The sequence below is a fragment of the Gossypium hirsutum genome, chromosome A13 (genome assembly GCF_007990345.1).
Source record: "Gossypium hirsutum isolate 1008001.06 chromosome A13, Gossypium_hirsutum_v2.1, whole genome shotgun sequence".
Classification (NCBI taxonomy): domain Eukaryota; kingdom Viridiplantae; phylum Streptophyta; class Magnoliopsida; order Malvales; family Malvaceae; genus Gossypium; species Gossypium hirsutum.
Window position 1 is genome coordinate 106363656 of NC_053436.1, and position 18973 is coordinate 106382628.

Here is an 18973-nt window from a genome sequence, read left to right on the forward strand (position 1 = left end):
CGTGAGTCCACTTGAATTAACAACTGTGAATAGATATGTTTTTTTAGGAAAATATTATTAATACACATCATGAACAATAATAATATGGAAATAAAATTTTAAAATAACTATAATAATAATATGGAAATATAATATGATATAATGCTAAATTTAGCCCTCAATATTTATATTTTTTGTTAATTTGTCCATTGTTGAGTATTGTGTTGTGTGTGTCCTCTTAGTGGGGAGAATCAGGTATTTATATGACATGATTGCTGTTCATGGAAGTGACGTCCTAGGTAGGCTCCATGTATGTCAACACATATATTGTCCTAGACTTGACACGTGTTCGTTGGTCCAGGTGTTCGCCAGTTCACTCGTTTGACTTCGCACCCTTTGCTTGCGAACACCCAGGGACATGCGAACTAGGCTTGTGAGCCCTTAACATATCCACCTAGTGGGGCCCAAACTCAGGTAGCGGGTCGATGGCCCGAGTTATATCTAGGTTTCGGGTTGGCAACCGGAAATACCATAACAACTATTATTTATTTTTTTAAGCTAAATTTGGTCCTCAACCTTTTAAAAAGAGTTAAATTGTTGTTTTTTTTAATGGAAATACTGACTAAAACGTTGATTTTTTAAATTTGGTAGCTCGAATGAAAATTCACTTGTATTTCATGCTAATTTTTAAATTTTTATATTTTTTAACTTTTAAATATTTTTAATTTTATATTTTTAAAATTATCTGTTTACATAATATATAAGACAAATAATGTCATGTCAGTATGAAAATACACATAAATTTTCGTACAGGTTGCCACACCAACATTGTTAAAAAAATTAATGTTTTAGTCAATATTTCAGTTAAAAAAAAGTAATTTGACTTTTTTCTGAAAAGTTAAAACTCAAATTTAACTTAAAAAAAAAAGGACAAAGGTGAATCTAGAGGGTGCTGACATAGGCCTCGGCCCCCTTAAAGTGAAAAATTGTTATTTAGGCCTTCTAATTTTTTTTAAAAAATTTTAAATTAATAAAAGTAAAATTATCTTTTGGCCCTCTTAAAATTATAAAAATTCAATTTAATCTTTTAAAAATTACAAAGACATAGGCTATAAAAAATTAATATTTCATTCGGCCCCCTAAAAAATTATTCTAGCTTCGCCCCTGAATAAGGACCAATTTAACAAAATATATAAATATTGAAGACTAAATTTAACATTATACCATAAATTATTATAAACTAATGTATAATTGTCATATCTATAAAATGATTTAAAAAAAAATTAATATTAACTTCAACACTAAAATAATTCAAAAACATATCAAATATACTCTTTTAATTGTTTAATCGTTAATGGTTAGATTAATTATATCATAAAAACATTTATCTTAAAAGGTCTGTTTTACATTATATTTTCATCAATTAAAATTAACCCATAAACATCGATTAAGTTTTAGCTAAATTCACATTATTATTACATGAATAAACAGAATATAAATTCAAATGGCATTAAATGAGAATTCATAACGAGCTCTTATTTTTTTGAATAATTTTATTATAAATAAATAAGAGGATAATACATTTCAGTGTATTCAAAGTCACGTCTTTTTATATTAATAATAATGTACATATCGATCGAACTAATACATATGACGTACACTTTTATAAAATTAAGAAAACATCTCAACATCTCGCCATCTGTCTTACCATCACGTGCATGCAAGTAAGGGCAAAATTTTTCCATTAACATCATTCATTATTATTTATTCCTTGATTCTTTTATCAAATATGAAGCTTAATTGTAATTAAAGAGTGTGGTAATATATAAATTTAAATTAATAATTGTTTTGGGTTCATTTAAAAAAAAATAGAAGGCTGGAGAGTTCATATATTTTTCTTACTTCTGATTCGTCATATATTTTATTATTTATATATGGGGAAAATATTTTCATAGATCATAGGTGAATAATAATATGATATCTCATCATTAAATAAAACAAAAATAATAGAGGGTTTATAAATAAATACTAATAATTTTATTAAATATAATTAATTATTATAAATAAATATTAAATTACTAAAACTTAAACTTGAAACTCTAAATCTTAAATCCATAAATTATAAATCTAAATATGAGAACTATTAATATTTAATTATTTTTAATAAAATTATTGATATTTATTTATAACTCCTATTTATATTTTGTTTAATTTAATTTAATGATACATATAATTGTGGAATGTGTGTAGGATTTATTTGTAAATCGTAATTATATTTGCTAAAGAACCAAGGAACAAGAATTTTGTTCTCTAAATTTAAGTTGATATGGTTTATTATTTAATAATTAAAATATATTATTTTATATAAAATTAATTTAAGTTACAATCCGAACCCATAATTAACACTTATGTAAGTAATCTACTAATCAAATTTATTTGATATGCATATTCTAACCTTCCAGGGATATATTCCATAGTTTCAATAGGCAATATTTCAAGTTTCACCCTAAGAATTATCAGAAGCTCGATTCACATCGGTATGCTAATTTGTATTGACATAATTCATTTTTATTATTTGTGTTGTTAGTTATCATGTGGAGTCTCCTCAATAATTATTATTATTGCGGATTAACATACGGTGGGTTAATTTCAAAAAACTCACGCATTAAAATTAACACTTAGTGAATTTTTACATGCAGATTTATACATAAAATCTTATCTACGTGAATTCGACCTTGGCGTAAATATACTTACAAATCATATTTATTAATCGAATTGAATTTTACTAATCCTAATTAAGTTAATGACTTAAAAAAAATAAAATTAAACCTCAATATAAAAATACTTACCAAGTTTAAGTTTCCAAAAATAATTTAATCCTTTTGAATTCTTTTGATAAATAATAAAGCATAGGACAAAATTTTAAAGCATTTACATGTAAAAAATATGGAATATTTGCATTAGATTAGAAACTTCGATTTTAAGTATTATATATAAGATTCCCTTAAGATACAGATTAAATTGCCGGAATTTATGCTATTACACCTTACATTTTATAGTTTTTATTTTTGCATGACTACCATTTGGCTGATAGCTGACTAACAAGTGACATTATTATTATTATTTTATTATCTGGTCTTGGCTTTGCTTTGTTAAGATAAACTAAAAACAAGACAATCACTTATGATGTTTTTTTTTAATCATAATTTTGCTTCGTTAAATTCGAGGAACACATTAAATTTTTAAAAGAAATATCATAATAATGAAAAAAATACAACTGATTTATTTATCTTGTAAAAAATCAGCTTTGCTTATTGCTTAAAAAAAAAAACTGAAATAGCCCCAAAGATAATTCCCTTAAAATAGTTTGTTTTGAAAGGTACACATCAGGAAAAAAAAATATTAAATATGTGTTGTTAATATGAGATACAAGTGACTGTTTGATTATTTTATTAATCACGTTATTTTTTTAATAATATAAATAAATAATTTTTTTTAATAAAAATATCTATTCTTCGTATAAAAGTTGGTATGTTGGTGAGGGATTTTCAGTTAAAAAGAAATTTATAGTCGGATAAATTAAGTAATAATTATTTTTTGATGAAAGAATATTTTTACATTTAAATATATTTTATAAATCTTGACAAAAAAAAATATATTTTATAAATGAAAAAAGAGATTTAAGTCAAATGTAAATTATACATGAGAAATTCTAAACGTTTTGATTAGGAAAACAAAATAGAAAGAAAATCAATGGAGCATTGCTTTGTAAAATAAAGGAAAATACCCATATTTTCATTTCCCTCCACAGATCTCCAAATTTCCCACACGCCAAACCCTAATTTCATCACTTCCTCTATAAAATTTCCCAAATTTTCTTCATCTAATCTGTCTTCTTTTTTTTTTGGCGGTTTAGCCCTATCACTCAAAGCCAGAGATCGAATATATCAGCCGATGATTCAAGAATATTCATGGATTTTCACCACGCTATCTTCCTTCACGGACGAAGGTAACACTTGCGATGCCAGAGCTGCATAGCCAGGCTCGCAGAAATCGGGCATCCATTAACGCAAACCCGACTGGTAGACTCCCCCGACCTGATTCCATCAAGTGTACTGTTCGCACACGCCGGTGGAGAACCGCACAGAATAGGAAACCAAAAGACGCGTTCCTTGCTGCCGTTGATGGTAACAAGTTCAACGACAAAGATAACGAACACAATAATATCGTGAGTGGTGCTGGTTTTGAAACGCTGCCGTTTGCAAGGAAGGAAGGAAGACGAGGATATTAAAGAGCTTAGGGTTTTCGGAGAAGAGGTTGCCGTGAAAAAAGATGGACGAGTTCGATAGCGGCGGCCGTAGCGGTGATAAGGGCCCCGGGGCAGAAGATGAAGGAAGCACCGCTCCGCTTCCCGAGAAGGTAGTCTTTATTTTTTCGAATTAAAAATATTCTTGCTTTTAGTTATATGTATGTGTGTATACATGTTAAAATTTTCAATTAAGGAATCCATAGAAGGAAAGTTTTACTTAGGGAGACTTATTTATTGTCTCTCTGAGTTTTTGCTTTTAGTGCCTTTTTGGTTTTGGGTTCTTTAGACTATTGTATGGTTTTCCGCTACGAACTTCCTTCACAATAGCATTTTAAAACAAGTTTTGGCTTTTGTAGAATTGGTCCTAGTATTAGGTTTCATTGAACGCAAGTAGCAATATGAAGAAAGACCACATAATGTTGAAACTGATGTTTTCCAATTTTTATTTCATTATGTTAATTTGACCTCTGAAGTAAGGATTCTTACTCTTTCTTTTTGTTGTAACAGGTTCAGGTAGGCGGTTCCCCAATGTATAGAATAGAAAGAAAATTGGGGAAAGGAGGCTTTGGACAAGTATATGTTGGTCGACGAATTGGAGCTGGTCCTGGAGCTTTAGAGGTTCCACATTTTTTTATAGTGGATTCTATTGCATACACTATTGGTTCACTTCTGCAATGTGCTAAATGTGTTATGTTTGAATTGTAGGTAGCTTTAAAATTTGAACACAGAAGCAGCAAAGGATGTAATTATGGGCCACCATATGAGTGGCAAGTTTACAAGTGAGATTCCTATGATTTCATTTTATGAATAGTTATATTTGTTCATAGGCTCATTAAGTAGGCCGTAATGTCATTTGAGGTTTTAACTACGGCTTTCATTGCTTTTTGTGCAGTGCACTTGGTGGTAGCCATGGTGTCCCTCGAGTTCATTATAAGGGCCGGCAAAGTGACTACTATGTTATGGTACGCATTTGCTTTAATGCAGTCTCTAAGTTTTGTGAAACTCATGTATTGGGTTTTGGAGTTTGACTCTGAGATGTTTATTGGAATGTTTTTAACAGGTTATGGATATGCTTGGACCTAGTTTATGGGATGTTTGGAATAATAACTCTCACACGTATGTTCTTTGTGAATTTACATGGTGGATTTTACTTAATTTATCCTCAGATTGGCTTTTTAATGATGGCTTTATATTTTCAATTTCAGGATGTCCATTGAAATGGTTGCATGTATAGCCATTGAGGCCATCTCAATCTTGGAGAAGATGCACTCCAGAGGGTGATGCTTCTTTATTTATTTATTTTGCCTATGAGATGCTTTTCTTTGGTACCTAAGTGTTGTTAAGAAAGTTGATGCACTTGGACTGATAAATATTTTGTAATCTATCAATTAGTTGGGGCGTCCATCATTGCTTTTGGGTGGAAAGGGTTGTGATTCTTCCTGCTATACAAGTGTTTTTTTTGTCATTAGAACACATTTTGCCCTTTAACATTGATGCTTCTATATGTTGCAGATATGTTCATGGAGATGTGAAACCTGAGAATTTCTTGCTTGGTACTCCAGGAACTCCGGATGAGAAAAAACTTTTTCTTGTTGACCTAGGATTAGGTAAGCTGAAGTTTCCTTATTTTAAGATATATTTTATATGCATATTGAAATAATTTTTAATAGTTTTGTCTCTGTTTTGGCTTGACAGCAACCAGGTGGCGAGATAGTTCAAGTGGTCAACATGTTGAGTACGATCAACGTCCAGATGTTTTCAGGTGATATTCATTACCTTTGCATTCTTTTCTGATCCTCTGTGGTGCAGAAATTAGATTTTCTTATCAATCTCATTATCTTGGGGATTCTTTTGCCTTTTCTATTTTTAAGGTTATGTGTATCTGTTATTAATTATTCCTATACCGCAGGGGAACTGTACGCTATGCTAGCGTGCATGCTCATCTCGGTAGAACTGGTAGCAGGAGAGATGATCTGGAGTCTCTGGCCTACACACTTATTTTTCTCCTCCGTGGTCGTTTACCTTGGCAAGGATATCAGGTTTGCATTTCCTTAATATAAATTTCTGTATGTTTGTATTTATGATCTATTATCTTTCTGATCCAAATGTTATTTTAGGGTGAAAACAAAGGCTTTCTTGTTTGTAAGAAGAAGATGGCAACTTCCCCAGAAACTTTGTGTTGCTTTTGCCCTTTGCCTTTCAGACAGTTTGTTGAGTATGTGGTGAATTTGAAATTTGATGAGGAGCCGAATTATGCAAGATATATCTCTCTTTTTGACGGGATTGTTGGTCCAAATCCAGATATTAGACCAATAAATACTGATGGTGCTCAGAAGGTACTTTTTGCTTCTTGTTTCTACATTATTTAATATATCGAGAGGAAGAGTATATTTTTCTTCTTTGGAATTCATTTGACATATATATTTTTGTTGTCTTGAAGCTTATATATCAAGTAGGACAAAAGAGAGGAAGGTTAACGATGGAGGAGGAAGAGGATGAGCAGCCAAAGAAGAAGGTTCGAATGGGAATGCCTGCAACACAATGGATTAGTGTGTACAATGCTCGTAGGCCCATGAAGCAAAGGTGTCTATCTTAAACTTACCATCAAGCTTTTCAAGTTCATGACCAAGAAAAGATGTTGATGGTTTTTATCTCCTATTGTAGATATCATTACAATGTGGCAGATGTGAGGCTTCCCCAACATATCGAGAAAGGTAATGAAGATGGATTATTTATCAGCAGTGTGGCCTCTTGTTCAAACCTATGGGCTCTTATTATGGATGCTGGCACCGGCTTCACTGCTCAAGTTTATCAACTCTCACCATACTTTCTACACAAGGTTGATTGGATTCCTTTTGATTTTGAGGCTTTGTCCATTGCATGTCTGCTATAATACATTTCATGTTGGTTGTTTGCTAATTTGATATTTGCGCCTAGTTATATATGCCCAACATTGTTGTAAATAGCTCATAATTTGTGGTCTGGCTCAAGTATTAATCTACACTTTTTTTCTTTTTTACTTCCTGAAGGAATGGATTATGGAGCAATGGGAAAAGAATTACTACATCAGTGCTATTGCAGGAGCAAATAATGGGAGTTCATTAGTTGTAATGTCTAAGGGTTAGTTTAGCTATCCCTTAAGTATCTAGAAGAAATTTCATTTTTTATATTTATACAGTCTTATCTTATTTCATTTGCCGTATTGAATGTAGGGACCCAGTATTTACAGCAATCCTACAAAGTCAGTGATTCATTTCCCTTTAAGTGGATCAACAAAAAATGGAGGGAGGGTTTTTATGTGACTGCCATGGCCACTGCTGGAAGCAGATGGGCAATTGTCATGTCACGTGGTGCTCCGTTTTCTGACCAGGTTTTTATTTGATTTCAACATTAACTGTTCAATGGCACTCAATTGTCATGAAATGAAAAAGCTTACACCCTAGCAATACCCTTGGTGCACTTGCAGGTTGTAGAGTTAGATTTTCTCTATCCTAGTGAAGGTATTCACAGGAGGTGGGATGGTGGCTATCGCATCACTTCAACTGCTGCAACTTGGGATCAAGCTGCTTTTGTTCTCAGCGTTCCTAGAAGAAAACCTGCAGATGAAACTCAGGAGACCCTTCGAACTTCTGCTTTTCCTAGCACTCATGTAAAGGTATTTATTCAACTTCAATTACTTGCTTATTTCTTCCCTTTTTCCCCCCTAGAAGTGTAGATGTTTACATAGTTTTTTTTCCTCCAGGAGAAATGGGCGAAGAATCTCTATATTGCATCAGTTTGTTATGGTCGAACTGTTTCATGACCCGGCAAAGTTTTGTTCAGATGCCACTCTTTTTGTTTGCGCAACAAGGGACAGATCTACCGCTTCACTTTTAGAGAACTAAGCTATTTAGTCAAGATTGATTGATCACAGCATTTGGGAGTTGATGTATGCACAATTCTACTTCTTTGCCATGATCGTGTGGCATCTATTTAAAAACCTGTGCACTGTCATTCAATCAAGTCAGAATCTCTGTGAGCTAATTTCTGATCTTTTGTCCCATTCGGTGCAACATATGTTCTTATTTGTATAGTTTTGAAATCATAATTTCTTGGTTGAAGGCTAGTGCACAGGTTAAGTTCTAATTGTTGATGGGTGTTTGAGGAAATATCAATGGCGATTTTATGCTGGACTCTTTAAGTGCTTTGGGTCATATGATCTGTATTATGTCTAGTGTCTAGCCTTGTTTTCTGGACTAGAAGATCATTATGATCTTTTACCCTTTTCATGGATGTCTGATTTGATCCTAAAGAAGAGAAAAATGTTACTTATTTTGTATATTTTGAAGCAACAGTATGTAATGGGATATCACATCACTTGTGCTATAGATGAACCTTATATTCTCGTTTCTCTAAAATCTAATTCAGGATACGCAGCTCATGATTCTATTGAATTTCTTGTGGATGGTTGGAGCAAACAAGCGCCTAGAATTGGATCCATCCATTTGCCAAACGCTCCATATTTCGAAGTACTTTTCTTGGATGTTTTCATTCCATTATTTCTTTTCTTCATAAGTGGGGATCCCATGCTTTTGTTTTGACTAGGTGTATGGTAGAGGGGTTGCATTTTGATATTTTAATGTACCAGTATCTAGTACCCTACTAGCCTTTGTATCCAATGTTGTGGTAAATTTGGAACTGTTTGCTGATGTAGTCTGATAATGCAATGTGCAGTTTAGTTCATAAAGCTGTACTCTGGAATTTAGACTTGAATGTTATGCATTGATTAGTCCAAGGCTCAAAATTGTGAGCGTGTGAGGTGCTTTTTTTATTATTAGCAGAGGTCAAGCTCCATGCCCGAGAAATGCAGCTGATGCCCTCTTGTAAGGAACTGCTACTGATTACAGAGACCAGCCAACAGTTGATTTGGTAAGGAACTTTCAGTTGTCAACTTGATGCATAATTTTTGGTTTAAGACTAGTTGCATTCCTTGACTCTGGTTTTTGTGCATATCAAGTGTTATTTCTATCTGCAATATATTTTCAGGTACAGCTTCAGGTTAATTCCTCCTTGAATGTTTAAACAATCTGTTTTTCATGTCCGTTAAAAGGGGTAAGCACCGTATGCCTTTCGCCTTCTCCAGCAATTTGCACAAGCCACTTTTTACCTTTCATGGCACCTCACTTCCCTAGGTCAATTGCTTAGAGGCTTGGAATTTGCAACTTTTTTTCTTGCATATGAACTTGAATACTGATCTCAGAATTGTTTTTAACAGGCTGGGACCATATAGCATATTGAGGTAAGCGAAATGAGTTGCTTGAGAAGATGACAATGATTTTCCAACAAAAAGAAACAGAAAAAAGAAATCCTGTTATGACTGGCAATAAGCCGAATGATCCTTTTGTGGAATATTGTGTTTTTGACTAGAAATCTACTGTTATTTTATTAAGAACAAATTTTGACTTGAAAAGAGGTGCTTGTAATTCCTTCCTTCCTTCAGAAAATCACGCACCCATACAAGTGCAAAATTGAAACTGGATGATTCAAAAGCAAGCATGGTGCAAGCTATCTGAATTATCAGCCTAGAACTCGACAGAGTCTCCTCAAGCGAACTGTCTCCTAGCAAAAGGTGAAAAGTAGAAAGATCAGTGCTGAAAGCTTCAAATGGCACCATGGTCTGATGTTCCTACAATGGTTTATAATCTAAGAGTTAAAAGCAAGATAACAATGCTTGCCTCAGAGCAGTCGTGATCATATCGGATAAAAAACAGACACCTGCAACCTCTTATGTCATGAGTTTTCCGTTCTATCTCCAAGACATGAGCATCGTAGTGGATTGATTGGTCTCTTCTCTCCTGAATATTGAGCCAGAAATTGCAAATTAAGTAACAAAAGAGTTAAGAGGATTATTAAGGACAATGAGTGGAGTTTATATAGTCACCTGCAAGCATAATACAAGACCTCCAACCATCACCTTACAACATTCGGAATGTTCAAATGGGATGGATAGTCCTCGTACTGCCTTTTTTACGTTAACCCATTCATCCTCCTCAGCTCCAAATCCGACAAATCTAACACAAACTTCCTTTAGGAAACAATACATCTTATCAAATAACTTGTAAAGTAAAACACTCAGAATCACTACAATAAACTCCTTTTTAAGAACTCTAAGATCTAGCTTTGGTGCAAACTGCCTACATGTAAATTCTGAATCAATCTCACTTGCAATATGATCGATAGCAACAAAGAACAGTTTAATGTTAGCTCAGGATGAGCATCAGTCTAGGCAGTGATCAGAATAATATGATCCAGATACTTACAGTTTCACCGGAACTAGTAACTCGGTGAGACAGAAACATATCAACATCATACCTGCACATAACAAATGCATGTTATTATGCATAATAGAAAGCCTAAGTTATGCTATTGAGTATTTATACTCGTGTTTACCATGCTCCATCTGTTGATGACTTTGCCTCAAATTCTAGTTCTGATAGATCCAAAACCTTTTCTCCCACTTTTGCAACCAAACCTAGAAAGCAGAAAAAAAAAATTGGCGTCCGGACACATGCTTTTCCAGAAATATGATGCTTCAGCTGAGTAATAAAAGTTATAATTGGCTTTTTATTTCTAGATCACAAAGCAAAAGCAAAGATGACCAAGAAACGCGTGTGAGATTTCTACAGTCTAGAATATAAGAGTAAAAAAGAGCATCAGCAAACAAATGTATACTGGTAGAAGTTCTACTCTACAAGTAAAAAGGAAGCCCGATTCCTTGTCATGTTGCTCGAAGACAGACAAAGATGCCATTTTATGATTTATTGTTACACAGGCAAGGCCAATCAAAAAGCAAATTTTAACGCCAGGCGAACTTTTAGCTTATATCTAACATTACATACAAATACAAAGTCAGGGGATCCTCAATGCTTATAGAGCTTTTATATTTCTGAATCAGGTCACTGCACTAAAGTAAGTAGCAAATTGAACATTTCTTTTTTTTTTTTCAAACTCTTGAAAAGAGACACACCTTTAAGAATCTGACAACTTTGATCTCCATCATTTAGAAGGCAAGTTTGAGGGAGTCTGGACTCATCTTTGTATGTATTGGTCACGGAAGGAACTTTCACTTCGCTTTCTTGCTGCCTAGTTGTGAACCAGTTTTGTACCTGAGAAACAATTATTGGACTAGGGATAATAGGAGAGTTCCTAAACTGTTAAATAAAAACAACATAAGCAAAATCGAACGAAAATAGGAGAAATAATAAGAAAACTAATGCAGAAAATGAAAGAAAGAGAGTAAAGAATGACCTCGTTCCATTTAACGATGGGCTTACCAGCACGACCTGAGGATGAACTACAAAGACAACATGCATCTAAGTGCCATCTAATTCATATGGTTAAAATAAAAAGGGGGGGGGGGTTGGTCTAAGAAGAGATACATGAAATTCAACTAACCTAAAATTTCTTGCAAGTTTTTGACAAAACTCTTTACTCTGCAGCAGCTCTCTTGATTCCATGAACAATTTCTCCATTTTTTCAATCTGTGCATAAGGAGGTAACAAAATGGAAAAATATCTGTTTCATGATCCCATCAAAGCATAATAGCTTTTCAGAAACAAGCTACATGAGGCATCTAAGAGCTATACAGAAACTCAGTACAATGGTTGCATTGGTCTGCTTATAGCAAACAGTTCAAATCATCAACATTCGAATTTAAAACCATGTGTACATTACCAAGCAGTTCAAATCATCAACATTCGAATTTAAAACTATGTGTACATTACCACTATATCAAAACAAGAAAGATGCCAAGCAAAACATCTGGCAATTAATCGAAACTATCATACACGTGAAACAGAAACTAGACAACTGCTGTAACTTCGCGATGCTAATGAATTACGAATAACATTAACGATGTATTCAAGATAGTAAGAAGCAAGAACAAAGGAAACATTAAGATGTAGGAAGCTTTCCACACTGAGAAATCTGAATATATGAAATAATTCCATGGCACCTTTGGTTCCGCAATTTAGACACCATAATTTGGACCGGGATTTCTGAAACTATTCATTCATAAAGACAACTACTAATGATAATATCACATGTTCCCATGCTGAGAAACCTGAAAGTATGTAAAAATTCCATATCACCATTTCTTGTAGATTCTAGACACCATGATTTGGAGCTAATTTCTAAAACAATTCATTCATAAAGAAAACCAATATTGATAATATCATATGAATACAGCAACGTGAAAAAAAAAACCTTTAAAAAGAACCATAAGTAAGAGCTAAAACTGCACTTTTGTTACGAAATTAAGAAGCTGATAAAATACCCAGATAAAGAAATGCCATTTGAAAAGAAACGAAAGAATTTTATTACCTCAGCTTTTGTAAACCCAGAGAAGACCGGCCTCTGTCTTGGGCGTAGACGATCCATCAAACACTGGAAACAGTTAGTGGGGTAACTGGGATCATACAACTGGAGATTAAGAATGCCTAAATTTATATAATTTTGAAAACCCTAAAGTCTTTAAGTTTCAAAAACAGAGTATATCCAATGCCAGTTTAAGCGCCTTTTTGTAGTTTTTGATTCAATTCTATATGATTGTTTTTCACCTTTTCTTCTTTTTTGCTAACTAGAGTTGCAGAAAAGATTCTTCGCTCAAATATCAATTTTCCATTTCAACATATGAAAAATTCCCATCTAAACAGAAAATATTGTTGTGATTCATATATATATCCATCGGTGGAGTTCTCAGCATTTGGGCCTTTTTGATCAGGCCTGGGTTACCAATTATAAACTTTAATGGACTGTGATCTAGAACAAGACATGAATTCGGTTCATGCCTCTGATTGACAAAATTGCTGGGGAAATAAATCCCTCCTTTCAAGATTATGGATTTGGAAATCTTGGGCTTTGGTTGTTTGAAATGCATCCGCAGATTTCTACTTCAATCCATAAATAGTAAGATGATGTGTTTTAACGTATTTAAAATTACATATTTTTCATTGATAAATAATATTTATATGAATGAGTTAAGATTCAATATGTTAAATAAGATAACTTTTTTCGCCTTCACTTTTGCTTTTGTTTCATTAACATTCGTAAATGATATAATTGAGAAGGTAAAAAGACAGCCTCAGAGTTGGCTGCCTAATGTAGCAGACATAGATAAACTGATAACTCAAATGTTTTAAGATAATAATATAATTGAGAAGGTGTGACGGCTAATGAAGATTAAGGCTGCTGTTCATGGCAATAGATTGTGACCACATTTATAATGCAAGTAGATCCCAATTTAAAAAGTCCAAAAGGACTCCTCTAAAAGTGAAAAAGGCGGTGATGGATGATATGTGAATGCATAAGGGTTTATTCTTCTGCTATGATAATGATGATCTGCACTTTAGTGTGTATGTATAGTACAATATACTGGTAATTAACTTGATAAAACAACTTCACTGTTGTAAATGCTAAACCCCCATCAAAAGAAAAGGTAGGCTTTCTCCACCGATCCATGAAACGTGGATGGCAGAAAGCATGACTTCAAGAGTCAACGTTTATAATGATAGTGATTGCTTCTATCAAGGAGATTAATTTTAGTTCTCAATTCAAGACTTGTTTGAAATATTTCCTTTATTCTTGAAATATGGGAAGAGTTCATCATTATATTACAGTGAAAAGTTAACTATAGTTGCAGATATTATAAGTAGTTTGCTAAGCTTACATTGTTATGGTATAAATTCTTTATAATTTGGATAATTAAGTTAAGTGCAAGATCCATCAAATAGATGAATTTATTTATTAAATATATATATGGTATTTGATTAAATGCCGAGATAGATCAAGAGTATTTTCTCATAAAATTTATTCAGGATTGTACTTTCGAGAAAGTAAATAATAGATATTTATTTAGACAAGTAAATAATAAATCTTTATTTAGATAATTCTTTTTGTACAGAATGTATATGTGCGATATAAGTATATCCTTAGTGTATAAATACTAATGATAAATGATGTCATCATTTGCTATGTTCATGTGCCTAGCCAAGCCTAGGTCCTAGATATGTTGTGCTACCTGTCTCATCTAATGTCCTCTTTTCCATTTCTAGTGTTGTGGGGAGTAATGAAATCTCTCTTGGCAGTTTCCTTTTTCTGCTCTACTTAGTCTCAAGAGTAACGTTGAAAGAAAGTCAAAAGGACCACAACTATACCAGACCCAAATCCTTCAAAAAATACCAAAAAATTTGAACATATCCTTATCGAACACACTGGAGTATCATGTGTATGGTTGTCCTTTTCCTTGGTAACCAGCAAAATTCATATAAAATCGGGAATTCAAGTTCTTTAACTATAATACAAGCAGCAATTAGTATTTTTCCTCTAATCCCCACCCTTGCCTCCATTCAACTAAAAGAACCAAAACATAGTTTTCTTTCTGCAACAGATACGGAGGAATATCCTCAGTTGCTGAATCTAAATCTTATGAACAAAGAATGTCTTGTAATAAATCATGACAGAAAGTTGGAGTTAAGTCTTGGTCCTCCAGGAGAATTCTCACCAATCAGAGACAATGCCTCAAATAAAAGGTTGTCATGTTTTTTAAATTTATGATACTTGGTTCTTGTAGTATTTGCAGCAAAAAAATTTCATGTTTTAATTCGTCTTACCTGATCTTAAAACTGTCTGAAAATGAGCAGAATTGCATGTTCCCCGGTTGTTGGTTGGCCTGCAATTAGGTCATGCAGGAAAAACCTTGTAATCAACAGCTTGTCAAAATCAAAGGAAAATGGAGGAAAACCAGAAAATCCCTTAGTAAATTAGATCAAAATGGAAGGGATCCCTATTGGAAGGAAAGTGAATCTCAATGCCTATGGTAGCTATGAAGAACTCTCATTTTCCATAGATAAACTATTCAGTGGTCTACTTGCAGGTTTGTTTTTACAAACACCCTCAATTATTTTTTCTTACATTTTCTTAACTTGACTGGTTTATTATAATATTATCTAAAAGCTCAAAGAGATACATCTGCAACTCAAAATGGAAACAAGATTTGAGAGTTTATTAGCTAGAAATGGGGAATATACTTTAGTTTATGACGATAATGAAGGAGATGTTCCATGACAGTAAGCAAAATTTTCTCCATCATTGGTCTTTAAAAATGAAACCTGTGGCATACATTTGACCCAAGATTTTATAACAACTGTTCTTGTTTTGGCAGCATGTTTGTTTCTACTGCAAAGAGGCTTCATGCATTGAAAAGTTCTGAACTTTCAACTCTACAAAGTAAGTTATATACTCTCTTTTTTTTTTTTTCCTTTTTGGCATTAAAAGTTAAAGAACTGAAAATTGTGTATTTATGTTAGCCAACTTTGAAAGAAATTTGGGGGAAACTTTATTGCTTTTTTTTTTCAGTTGGTGAGAGTGAGAAAGAAAAGACATCACTTAATCCTGCTGTTCATATTTGAAAGGGATGAGAGTTGCAGTTAAATGGGGAAATTTTTTTTTTGGTTATGTTCAAGTGGAGAAGTGAAGTTCTGGTGGCACAAAATTCTTCAAGTCTGTCATTTTGTAATCCTTTCATGAAATGTTGATGAATTATTTGGGATTATTTGTTTTGAGTTATGAGCTATGAAGGAGTTGATATACTGGGGCTGACAGTCCTAAAGTGGAAAAATTTTTATTTAGGTATTTTATGATTTATAAAATTTTAAATTAATAATGATAAAATTATACTTTGTTATTCTCAAAACTGATAAAAATTTAATTTAATCGTTTAAAAATTATAAAAGATATCGACTATTAAAATGATAAAATTACATTTTTACTATCATAAAATATACTATTTAATTTCGGTCCCAAAAATTCATAGAATATGTCGGAAATGATGTATTTGCATTTTATTTCAATCCCAAAACTAGTTATTTTGCAATATTTGGAAATGAAAACTTGATGGTACATAAAACGATGATATCTTAGAGACGTCGTTTCCAAATATAATTAAGATGCAATATAATATGATTTATTTCTATATGATGATATTTTGAGTATTCAGATTTAAGATTTATCACGTGTAATTATATGTATAAGTCTCTGAATCCCATCATGATTAAAAAATTCAGTTTATTAGCTTTAATCTGAATTGTATCAGTTCTTAATTTACTTGTGTTGTAATGATTTGATTCCATTTTATGATTACTCAGACATATATTTGAATTTGTACTTGTTAAACTTGAAAAAAATCATTATATACCCTTAATTAATATTTAAATTTGTAATTATTCTTTAACATTTTCGTGGCGTAGAGTTTTTGGAATTGAGATGGTGACATTGTAATGTATTTATTTTTATGTATTTGAATTCTTTTACTATATCCTACACCTACATGTCATTCTTCCAACTCTAAGCCTAAAACTCGACTAATCATGTATGGAATAATTTCTTTTAATAAAAAAACACACTTGTAAATAAAAATTTTACTGTAAATATATCAAATAATAAATCTTGTTATATATAGAGTTAATATATCATTTGTATGCGAGTTTAGCTTCATTGTTAAAATTAGTACCTATACCTACGAATGTTTGACCCATGCTCTTTTTGATATAAAATAAAGCTACTTAATTTAGAAAAAAATAACTTGGATATCAAATTAAACTTTGAAACGAAAATCAGGTACCAGATGGTATATTAATCCATATATATATGAAAATCATTAATAAGGAGCGAAGGCCTTAAATTCATGGAGCCCATTTTATAGAAAACAAACAGAGAAAACCCAAAGCCGAAATGAAAATTATTTTCTAGGGTTTTACTCTTTCCTACTTGTTTCATAAATAATCTAAATTTTATGAAATAAACCCCTCCTTTTTCTAGTCAGACCTCTAGTTTTCTCGCAGATCGCCACCGAGGTTTTCCTTTTTGTTTAAAGGTATTCGATAATTTCATGTCTGCTAAAAGATAAAGTTATTTCTTTTCTTTTCCTCAGTGATTTCTGGGTTTTGTAGACACTGGTTATTCACCATCTGAAAATTGATTTTATTTTTTTCCTGGGGTTTAATTTTGCTCTCGTTACGGTTTTAGCCTGAATCGCTTTTATGAACGTTTTCTTTGAATTTTTTTTCTATTTATATAACTTGCAATTAGCTGGTTTCTTTAGAAAAGAAAAATTAGCGTCAAAAACATGTGGAAATTTGTCTCCTGGAAATATTTGCATTTGTTAGGTTCATATGTTTTTCTTTGGTTTTTGTGGGTATGTTAGGTCAAATAACGTTAATTTGTTGCGATCAAACTAGATTAACGGTCTGTTGAAATTTTTTGGTTTGGTCAGTCCTAAGTTTTTAGTTTATTTCAGAATAATTCTTGTTTCTGGAAATTTGACCTAATTTTTTCTCTTCAAGGGTGCATTTTGCAGGGAATTTTGAAACTTGAGTGGCTGTTTTTCATAGGAAAGGCAATAAGATACTGTCTTTGTGAACCATGGGGACCCCAGAAACTTCTCGAGAGCCATGCCCTGATCGGATCCTCGATGATCTTGGTGGTGCTTTCGGTATGGGTGCTGTCGGAGGTTCCTGTCTTCCATTTCTTGAAAGCCACTAACAACTCCCCTAGCGGTTCTAGGTTGATCGGAGGAACTCAAGCAGTGCGGATGAATGCCCCTCGTGTTGGTGGTAGTTTTGCTGTTTGGGGTGGCCTGTTTTCAACCTTCGATTGCACCATGGTATATGTTCGACAGAAAGAAGATCTGTGGAACTCGATTATAGCCAGTGCTGCCACTGGAGGGTTCCTTTCTATGCGTCAAGGACTCGGTGCTGCTTCAAGATCGGCATTGGTTGGTGGGGTATTGCTTGCTTTAATAGAAGGTGCTGGGATCATGTTGAATAAATTTCTGAGTCAACCACAGATGCCAATTATGATCGAAGAACCAGCACCGAATGTGGCCGGTATGCCTGGATTTCCAATGGGGCAATTGCCGAACCAAGCCCCTGCATTGATCGACAGTTCAATGCAGGGTTCACCAGAGTCTTCCTCCTCATGGTTCGGAGGAGTTTTTGGTGGTGGAAAGAAGCAGGAACCGGCAGCGGGTAATGGAAGTAAGACGGAGGTTTTGGAGAGCTTTGATGCTCCTGCGGTGCCATCATTTGAATACAAATGAAGTGATAGATAAAGCCATATGTTAAGCAATTTGAAATTGTGTTTTCAACTAATTGAAAGCCTGCATTTTATGGAATATATTGAAAGCAATATTTAGTTATTTGTGATTTACTCTTTTTCCCCTATTTATAAACGTACATGTTATTTATAATTTTATATCGATTTATTTACTAAATTTTGATTTCATATTGCCTTGTGAGCCCACTCCTCGTGTGTTAGACTTTATATATAACAATCCATATTGAAGATAATATATTTATAGTCGACACTTACAGAATTTATAAGAAAAAACTTAAAAAGCTTCCAGAACTAGGAATAAGGACCAAGCCAATTACCCCACTTTCAACTATCTTGTATTCTCTTCTCTCGAATTTTCTTTTCATCATCTTAACTCTCTTACAGCTCTACTTCTACTGTTAAATGTTGACATCATTACATTCCCAAGTAGGTATCAAAAAGCAGTAAAATATTACGATATTCAATCAAGTAATGTGAAATATATGCAAAATCAAAATGTCAAGTTCAAGCACGTCTTCTGAGTAAACAAAAAAC

The 18973-nt window shown here is 33.0% G+C and overlaps 2 protein-coding genes, 1 long non-coding RNA gene and 1 pseudogene across 23 annotated transcripts; 3 read left to right on the top strand and 1 right to left on the bottom strand.

Moving 5' to 3' along the window:
- Positions 1-3696: 3696 nt before the first annotated feature.
- Positions 3697-9737, top strand: LOC107893405 (casein kinase 1-like protein HD16). Of its 7 annotated transcripts, none has more exons than XR_001682806.2 (20): positions 3697-4398; positions 4796-4906; positions 4994-5067; positions 5181-5250; positions 5349-5404; positions 5494-5565; positions 5801-5895; positions 5984-6050; positions 6198-6327; positions 6406-6624; positions 6729-6871; positions 6953-7127; positions 7318-7408; positions 7501-7658; positions 7755-7943; positions 8031-8216; positions 8696-8796; positions 9002-9196; positions 9314-9379; positions 9543-9737. XR_001682806.2 is itself a non-coding variant. In XM_016818384.2 (16 exons), exons 1-16 carry the CDS (start codon positions 4312-4314, stop codon positions 8088-8090), a joined length of 1797 nt encoding a protein of 598 aa, XP_016673873.1. In that variant the 5' UTR covers positions 3697-4311; the 3' UTR covers positions 8091-8676. The 7 variants fall into 7 exon arrangements, 2 of the variants coding, with proteins under 2 accessions (XP_016673873.1, XP_040941538.1); XR_001682807.2 differs by having other exon boundaries at positions 9109-9196; XR_005907867.1 differs by having other exon boundaries at positions 3699-4398; positions 5681-5895.
- Positions 9617-13199, bottom strand: LOC107893407 (protein SAWADEE HOMEODOMAIN HOMOLOG 2). 15 transcript variants are annotated; one of them, XM_016818386.2, is made up of 10 exons: positions 12886-12973; positions 12650-12712; positions 11723-11808; positions 11576-11621; positions 11295-11478; positions 10718-10799; positions 10588-10639; positions 10209-10352; positions 10003-10122; positions 9617-9886 (listed from the first exon to the last, which is right to left on the bottom strand). In XM_016818386.2, the coding sequence occupies exons 2-10, from the start codon at positions 12704-12706 to the stop codon at positions 9845-9847; spliced, it is 813 nt and encodes a 270-aa protein (XP_016673875.1). In that variant the 5' UTR covers positions 12707-12712; positions 12886-12973; the 3' UTR covers positions 9617-9844. The 15 variants fall into 15 exon arrangements, with proteins under 15 accessions (XP_016673875.1, XP_040941545.1, XP_040941539.1 ...); XM_041085611.1 differs by having other exon boundaries at positions 9617-9879; positions 11295-11433; positions 12886-12972; XM_041085605.1 differs by having other exon boundaries at positions 11295-11433; positions 12886-12971.
- A 2083-nt stretch (positions 13200-15282) lies between these two features.
- Positions 15283-15935, top strand: LOC121212563 (uncharacterized). Its single transcript, XR_005907871.1, has 3 exons — positions 15283-15393; positions 15489-15553; positions 15683-15935. It is a non-coding gene; the product is annotated as an uncharacterized lncRNA (long non-coding RNA).
- A 1732-nt stretch (positions 15936-17667) lies between these two features.
- LOC107893404 (mitochondrial import inner membrane translocase subunit TIM17-2-like) lies at positions 17668-18521 on the top strand (annotated as a pseudogene).
- The last annotated feature ends 452 nt before the right edge of the window (positions 18522-18973 follow it).

Excerpts from the sequence above, each read along its gene's own strand:
- LOC107893405 (XM_041085604.1), top strand. The coding sequence starts at position 4,312 with ATGGACGAGTTCGATAGCGGCGGCCGTAGCGGTGATAAGGGCCCCGGG. Across the intron at positions 5,896-5,983 it reads TCTTGTTGACCTAGGATTAG|CAACCAGGTGGCGAGATAGT; the intron begins GTAAGCTGAAGT and ends TTGGCTTGACAG. Across the intron at positions 6,872-6,952 it reads CGTAGGCCCATGAAGCAAAG|ATATCATTACAATGTGGCAG; the intron begins GTGTCTATCTTA and ends CTCCTATTGTAG.
- LOC107893407 (XM_016818385.2), bottom strand. The coding sequence starts at position 12,706 with ATGGATCGTCTACGCCCAAGACAGAGGCCGGTCTTCTCTGGGTTTACA. Across the intron at positions 11,622-11,722 it reads AAACTTGCAAGAAATTTTAG|TTCATCCTCAGGTCGTGCTG; the intron begins GTTAGTTGAATT and ends TTGTCTTTGTAG. Across the intron at positions 10,640-10,717 it reads TCATCAACAGATGGAGCATG|GTATGATGTTGATATGTTTC; the intron begins GTAAACACGAGT and ends TGTTATGTGCAG.